We start from the raw sequence: 8,032 nt of genomic DNA, 5'->3' as shown, positions 1-8,032 counted from the left end.
GCAGTAGTGGGGAGTGCAGGGATGCCCCTCGCTCTGCTGCATCACCCCTGGGCAGGAGCCAGGGTTGCAGAGGAGCTCTCCCACACATGGCCACATCCCTGGCCGGACTCCGGAGAGGAGACTGCCGGGACAGCCCGGGTGGAGGGATGGGGTAGGCGAGGGGCCTCCTCCCAGGGCCGCCCTCCCCCAGCTGCCGCCGGGGTGGGGACGCGGGTTCCTGCTCCACTAAGCCCTGCAGCTTTTCTCCTCTAAAGCCTGATTACTTGGCGGTGCCTGTGTGTGCGTGCGTGCTCGGGAGGGAGGAGGAGGAGGAATTTCACAACAACAAGTGTTTGCAGCCACACTGAGCCCAGCTGCCCCGGAGTCGCCCCGGGGACATCAGCACAGCGTCCGCTCCCGGAGAGCTCTTGCTGTCACCGCTGAGCCCCTGGCTCCACCAGAGCTGCGGGGCGTGTGGGGGCATGGCAGGAGGTCAGCACTGGGCCTTGGCGGTGGATGCTGTGGCTCCCTGTGTGTTTGAAGGGGAATGCTGCAGCTCCTTGTGGAGCTTGGAGGTGGATGCTGCATCTTCCTATTTGGTTTGGAGATGGACACTGCAGCCCTTGGTGGGGCTTGGAGGAGAACACCATGGATGCCCGTGGGGTTTGGAGGTGGCTGTTGCAGCTCTTGGGTGGGTTTGGAGGTTGTCCATGGGGTTTGGAGGTGGACACCAGGGCTTCCCATGGGGTGTGGAGTTGGACGCCATGGATGCCCATGGGGTGTGGAGATGGACACCATGGGGTGTGGAGAGATGGACACCATGGCTGCCCATGGGATTTGGAGGTGGACACTGAAAGGGCCTCAGAGTTGGATGCTGCAGTTCCCCTTGGGACTTGGAGGTGGACACTGCAGCTCTTGGTGTGGTTTGGAGGAGAGTGCTGTGCATCCCTGCATGGCTTGGAGATGGATGCTGCCGCTCTCCATGTGGCTTCCTTCCCCTGCCCAGTGCTGGTCTGGGGTCAATGATTCAAGAGGAGGAGGAGGGGAAGGGTGAGGGGTGCAGTGTAGCCTGAGTGGCATGAGCAGCATCACTGTGGTCCTTGGGAGCCAGGATGCTGCCTCCATGGCAGCTGGTTGGGGGGACATGGGCAGTCTCAGTGGGAAGCAGGCGCCCCTTGCATGAGCTCCAGCTACTGGCTCAAGAGCATCCCGCCGGCGCCTACGGTCCCATCCGGCGTGGGGCCGCACGCCGCTGGAGCGGAGCAGGAGATGAGCCCCGTGACTTCCCTGGGACTGCTGTCCTGGGGGAGGAGAGCTGGGCACAGAGAGTCTTTAAGCATCGGAGTGCCATTGCTACCAGGCCAGGACTTCCCCTGTGACCCCCCACTTCTGTCTGGATGGCGACCCTTTTAGAGAGCAGCGGAACGGATCTCCACCGAGGTCCGTTCCCTGGAGTTCCTTTGTTCACGGCGCTGAGACTTTCGTGGCAGGGGGAGGAAGAGCTGCTTTGAAAAGCCTGTTGGCTCTTGCCAGCACTAACTCTCTTTTCTTTTCTCCTTCCAGAGCCGCGTGGTGTGTCCCAGAGCTGCAGAGTATGTCTGTGCACTGAGAGCGCCCTGAGTCCTCCGCAGCCGGTGCGGGAGGAGACGCCCCATTGATGCGCGTTCCCACCTGAGCGTTCCTGGCGGCTGGCGGGCTGGTGCTACCAGAAGGGCTTTGGGCGTCTTTCACTTTGGCTTTGGGGGTGGGTTTTCTCCTTCCAGAGCCGCGTGGTGTGTCCCAGAGCTGCAGAGTATGTCTGTGCACTGAGAGCGCCCTGAGTCCTCCGCAGCCGGTGCGGGAGGAGACGCCCCATTGATGCGCGTTCCCACCTGAGCGTTCCTGGCGGCTGGCGGGCTGGTGCTACCAGAAGGGCTTTGGGCGTCTTTCACTTTGGCTTTGGGGGTGGGTTTTTGGGGTTGGGTTGGGGTTTTTTTTTTTTGGTTTTTCGTCTTTTTTTTTTTTTTTTTTTTTTTTTTTTAAATTTTGGTGTGCTTTTTTTGGTCCGCTGGTTTTGCTGTTGTGCTCCGGGCACCATGTCAAATTCGGGCTCCCATCAAGACACTGGGAACAAGCCAGAGACGGAAAAAAATAACCAAGATGACTCTCAACCCCCTGTCAACTCCGAGAGGAGGAACAAAAGTGGAATAATAAGTGAACCTTTGAACAAAAGTCTTAAGAAGTCCCGTCCACTCTCCCACTATTCCACCTTTGGTAGCAGCAGCTCGGTAAGCGAACATTCAGAGAAAGGCAACCCCTTAGCTAATGGCAACGATGCGACTGTGGATAAAAGTCATTCTACCTCAAAGCACAAAAACATCTCTAGTATGCTGAGCAAATTAGACCGGGTGTCGGAGCTCTCCGCAGAAGGACAGACCGCCCTCCAACAGTTTGCTCAGTCGACAGAAATGCTCAAAAGAGTGGTACAGGAGCATCTTCCTCTAGCAGGCGACCACGGGACTGGTATCTCTGACATGGAGGCAGTCTCAGCTGCAGAGACAATGAACGGCCCCTCTGATTTTCCTTACCTGGGGGCTTTTCCCATCAACCCAGGCCTTTTCATTATGACCCCTGCCGGCGTGTTTCTGGCAGAGAGCGCGCTCCATATGGCTGGGGTGGCGGTATGCAGAATGAGTTGGCATCTGCCATCAATTCGGGGAAAAAGAAACGGAAAAGATGCGGCATGTGCCCGCCCTGCCGAAGACGGATAAACTGCGAGCAGTGCAGCAGTTGTAGGAATCGCAAAACTGGCCACCAGATTTGCAAATTCCGAAAATGTGAAGAACTCAAAAAGAAGCCTTCTGCAGCACTGGAGGTAACCAGCCCCTCTCAGGCACCCTAACCCCTTCTCGGGCTGCGCTCCTGGGTTTGGATCTTGCCCTAGATAATAAAACACCTGGTACTTCTTGCTTTTTTTTATTTTCCCCTTTTCCATTAACAGCTCTTGCCCGGAGATGTGTGCTCTGCCCAATGCCTCCAGTACCTGCCCTCCTTTACATACTGGATTGTTGTGGGGAGGAGGGCTGAGGTCTCTCCCTGGGGTCCGTGGGCACACTGGGCTCAACTCTCCCCTCTACAGGCTTTGGGTAGCAGCAGGGCTCTGCTGGGGTTTTAATGATGGCATCCCTTGTCCTGACCAGCTGGCAGCTCCCTGAGGTGGGGAGCAGCATCTAACCCCAGAGGATGAGGAGGCTAGGAGTGACCTTTTGGGGTAGAGCTTGGGGTAATTGGTGATGGTGAAACCCATGGCCATGGTGCAGCTGGAGCCCAGCCCCTCAGCTCACTCTGCTCTGAGCAGGAGCACAGCAGTCCCTGGCTTTGGGGGTGAACAGCTGCAGCATTCACTGGGCAGCATCTCCCATGATGTGGCTGTGCTGTGTCTCCATGGGCCAGCATCTATCTGGGGTAGTCAGGATGAGTCCTTAAGGCACCAGCTGGATTTTCCAGTGGCAGTGGCACAGCAGTCCCCACCAGCAGTGTGTATGCTTCCAGCACCTGATGGAGCTGGGAACACCCCTGCTCCTTCTGGGGATGCCCACGTGCCCTGGTGTCAGGCTCTAGGGTGGTGGTCAGGTTGTCAGTGCTCACCATGGCCCACCTCTGGATGTTGCCGTTGGCTTTGGAGGAGAGCCACTGGATTGGGGTGTCACCTTGCCAAATGCACTGGGCAGGTGTGACATTCATGTGGGGACACAGGACAAGTCCAGTGACTTGTGTCATTGTATGGATCTGAAATTCAACCAGAGCCATGGGCAGCTGCTGGTAGCTTGGGATGGTGTGGTGTGGGTGAGGCCTGGGTGGCAGCAGTGCAGGGATGTCCCATGGACACACTGCTCTGGCAGAGCCTGACTCTTGCTGGTGCTCTCGGTCTGTAGCGTCCCTGATATGTTGTGCTTAAGCCAGGTTTGATTTTCCTGTGAGCTGATCCCACCATCATCTGTGCTGGATGCTTCTTCCTTCCTCTGAGTGCATCCCCAGAGCTGGCAGAGGCTAAAAAGTCACCTGGACATCAGTTGTATCATTCATTCTGGCACGAGGGCATTGCTCATCCCAATGCAACCAAAACCTGCTGTTCCCTTAGCCACGTTCTACGTTTTTCAATTAGCATCAGCTCTGAATGAATAGTGAAGGGGAAAAAAAAATCTATTTGGGCGGTGGGGATGAGGAGAGAGGGACTGTGTCTTTCAAAAACCGCTGTATTGCTAAATTATATTCTTGTTCTAATTTGCTGAGTCAGTGATCTGGAAAAAGGGAGAAAGGGAAAAAAAAAAAAGTTCATTTCTTCCAAAGAGTCCTAGAGCGGGTCAATAGACTCAGAGCTCGCAGCAGCTGGAGGAATGACTCCCTTCTCCCAGTGCTGAGCTGGGTCTGAGGGTGATAAATAGCACCAGGAGCCCATGGAATGGTCACCCTTGTGATTGGTTTCTCCATCTCATAACTGGCTGAGAAATGGGGGCCACTGGAATAGGGCTCTTCATGTGGCAGAGTTGGACCCCACCAGAGATGAATTCCCATCCTTCATGGGCATGACCAGGTGTGTTGAGGCTCAAGAGAGATGTGCTGATGGGGATGGAGGACTTGGCAGATGTGAGTCGCTCCAGGGCATCACCATCCCTTTTCATGCCAGATCCTTTCCTCTCTAAGGATATCCACTTGTGCCATGTGTTGACCTAGGTAGGGTTGAACACGATGTGGCTGGAACAGGGATGCCATGACCCCAGCTGATGTCCTGAGGTCACCTGGGTCAACCTGGCCTGTTAAACCTAAGCCTGTGTCAACCAGCCGTGGTTATATGTTGTGTTGGGACAGTCATAGGATAGCCACCAGCACCTGCCTTGTGGTGGACACCCATCTGGAGGGGGTCAGGATGCAGAGTTCCATGGACTGCTGGTCCAGCTGGGGTGGCATCTGTGATGCCACCCTTTATATGGGGCTGAAGCATTCACAGGGCCTTGTGAAGCATCATCCCCCTCTGCAGGGAGCAGTGCCATTGCCTGGGAGAAGAACAATGATTGTCCTGTCAGTGCTGTGTGTCCAGAGGAACATCCTCGGAGAGCTCGGACAGGGGCCGCAGCTGTGATTAAACGTTGATCTAAAATCTAGCAGTAAAAAAAAATAGAATTAAACCTTTATGACAGCATAAAAAACGGGCTAAATCCCTCAGCTGCTGTTAAGCTTTATCTGCACATCTACAGAGCCCAAATAACCGGTTGCTGCTGGTGTCCCACTGTGGTAGTGGCTGCCTGGGGCTCTAAGACTGGTGAGGCAGGTTGGATGCTTGGAGCAGGCAGCAGCAGGTCCCTGCACTGACCAGGCTCCTCTGGGCTCTGCCAGCCCCAGCAACCCTGGCTAATGCCATGGCAGCTGTTAGCTGGCTGTGGACAGGTCACCCTGGGTTTGTCTGTAAAGCTGTAGGTCACATGAAGGCCATGAATAGTGGGGATTTGACTCAACAGAGCTGTTCTCCATCCAGAGAAGCTGTGGTGAAATGCCTTGGTGCCCCAGCTAGCATCATTGAGGGTCACTGCTACCCTCATGTCAGCCTCACAAAGTGACTCTCACCACAGAGGACAAGGAGTGAGGGTTTTAAACTGACAGAGGGTAGATTTAGTTAGAAATATTTAGATAGAACTGTTTATGGTGAGGGTGGTGAGACACTGGCACAGGTTGCCCAGAGAAGCTGTGGCTGCCCCATCCCTGCAACTGTTCTATGCCAGGTTGGACAGGGCTTGGAGCGACCTAGTCTAGTGGAAGGTGGCCCTGCCCATGGCAGGGAGTAGAACAAGATGAGCTTTAAGTTCCCTTCCAACCCAAACCAGTCTGTGAGGTCATGATTGTGGGGATGAGGGGGATCCATCCTGGGCGTCCACATCAGAGCTGGTTGTCCCTCTTCCTTTAATAATGAAAGAGCAGAGGTGTTTGTCAGACATCTCCTTCCAGACCCATGACGAGCCCCCTCTCCCCTCATTGTGCTCTCCTGGGATGATGGATCTGGGTAGGTGAACCTTGCTGGAGAGTCCACCATGCCCTGCCTTGCCTTTTCTGCATCCAGTGCCTTGAGTGGGATCCAGCATGGGCAGTGTGCTGTCCTGCGTTGTTGGGCAGAGGCACTTGTGCCTTCCCCAGATGCCTGATTACATCACAGAGCTTTGGGTAAGGGGCGATGCCTGCAGCTTGTGACTGCCTCAGCTCAGTTTGCCCAGAGGACCCACCATGGGCTGGGAGCAGGAGCAGATGTGATCTGTCAGCAGGCTAGTGGGCACCACCAGCTCTTGCCCATTCTGGCCCTTTGTTCCCTTCCCCTTGCTCAAGCCCCATGTTTGGGTGTGGTACCTGTGGAAGTGAGCACGTTGGGGTCCCTCCTGCAGGGATGGGGGAGCACTGCCTTGCTTGCTCATTGAGGCCTGGAGAGTGTCTTGGTCCAAGAGAAGGACCTGATGAGAGCTGGCTGACTCCTGTATGGGGTTAAGGATCAGAATGTGGCATGGGTTTGACTCTTGGGACAACACAGGAGGTGTCCTAGCCCTCTATGCAGCTTCAACACTGTGCGTCCCATTGCCTCATGGCAGAGGGAATGCTGCCCTGCAGCCTGTGGTCTGTTTCCTGTTGGTGTCCCTTGCTTGTTTGGAGATGTGGGAACTGGAGGGTCATCTGATGTGATTGTGCAGTCCTCCTGGTGATCGCGTGGCTGGCTAGCATGGCTTGGCCTTGACTGGGGGCTGTTGTCATTGAGAGATGTTGTGGTCCTGGCATACTCCACCCATGTTTTCATGAACATGGCACAGGCTTCCGACCGCATCCAGCTGGGAAATGACCCAGGTTCTCCTTGCAGAGGACCACAGAGCCATTGGGGCATTGCTCCACACCACCTTTCCTGGAGGTGGCTACAAAGAGGTCTTGTCTGTTGTTAGGCACTTTGTTGAGTGTGAGGTTGAGCCTGGTGGGACTCATCTCTCTTCCCTGTGAGGTGCCAGGAGGTGCCCAGTGGTGCCTGGGGCTGCTCTGTTGGGGACAAGGTTGTTCATTGAGGCTGGGTGGCAGCAATATCCCAAGCAGCTCCCGGGTGTGGTGTTCCCAAGCCCATCCAGCTCACATCCTGCCTCATTTTCCACCTAAATGCACTCCTAAACCTATCTGTTGGTTGGGCTCCTGTCCTCTGGGTGTCCTTCTGTCCATCCATGGCAGGGACAGTGGGGGCTGGCAGCAAGAAGGTTGCTGTGCTGTGCTGGGTCATGCTGACTCCCTGTGTCCAGGCCATTGTGCTCCTCTCCATTGGCCAGAGGAGAAGTCAGGGGCTGTGCCATTGTGCCCCACACGGAGACTTGGGTACATAGGAACAATGGCTGAGCTGCTGTGTAGGTGTCCTGACAGGGAGGGGACCAGCAGTGGAGGTACCCCTGTCTCCCTCTGGCTGGCATCCTGGGTTGGAAACCTTGGGATGCACAGCTGCACTGCAGGATGCTGAGCCTGGGCTGGATCTGTCCCGAGGCTGCTGTCCGGGGGTGTCGGTTCAGGGGTGAGGGGAGGGTGCCCAACCTTGGTGCCGCGTGGCTGTGCCGGACCCGACCTAACGCCTTGTCTCTTCTTCTGTCCCCCCTCCCTGTCTCTCTTCCTTTCCAGAAGGTGATGCTTCCTACAGGAGCCGCGTTCAGATGGTTCCAGTAGGAACGGGAATCCCAAAGCTCTGTCATCCAAGTGCAATGTCACTGCTTGCTTGTGTTGTCTCAGGCAAGGGATTTTTGGCTGAAATGAATGGATGCACCTGTGTCTCTTTAGAACCAAAAATATTTTCTCGCAAATCTCATTCCTGTTTTTATAATTTTTTTCTTTTTTTTTCTTTTTTTTTTGCGTTCATTTTAACATCTTCGAGTCCTAGTCAGACATTTAACTGCTTTTCAAATAAAAGACAAAAAATAATTAAAAGAAAAAAACAATGGATCTGTAAAGTACCAAGACTTAATAGACAGAGTATGGACAATCAGTTTCTTTCTGTGTTTTGGTGTTGATGTTGTTT

General features: G+C 54.9%; 1 protein-coding gene across 1 annotated transcript; it reads left to right on the top strand.

Annotated features, from left to right (window-relative positions):
* Positions 1 to 1,988: 1,988 nt before the first annotated feature.
* On the top strand, positions 1,989 to 8,032 carry LOC103798096 (CXXC-type zinc finger protein 5-like). The gene is given in 3 exon segments (XM_009070338.1): positions 1,989 to 2,637; positions 2,640 to 2,833; positions 7,639 to 8,032. Coding segments are annotated over 3 exon segments (822 nt in total). The 5' UTR covers positions 1,989 to 2,054; the 3' UTR covers positions 7,684 to 8,032.

Source organism: Acanthisitta chloris, unplaced genomic scaffold (assembly GCF_000695815.1).
Source record: "Acanthisitta chloris isolate BGI_N310 unplaced genomic scaffold, ASM69581v1 scaffold41122, whole genome shotgun sequence".
Taxonomy (NCBI): domain Eukaryota; kingdom Metazoa; phylum Chordata; class Aves; order Passeriformes; family Acanthisittidae; genus Acanthisitta; species Acanthisitta chloris.
The sequence above is the reverse complement of the archived record's forward strand: the minus strand, read 5'-3'. Positions and strand labels throughout refer to the sequence as shown.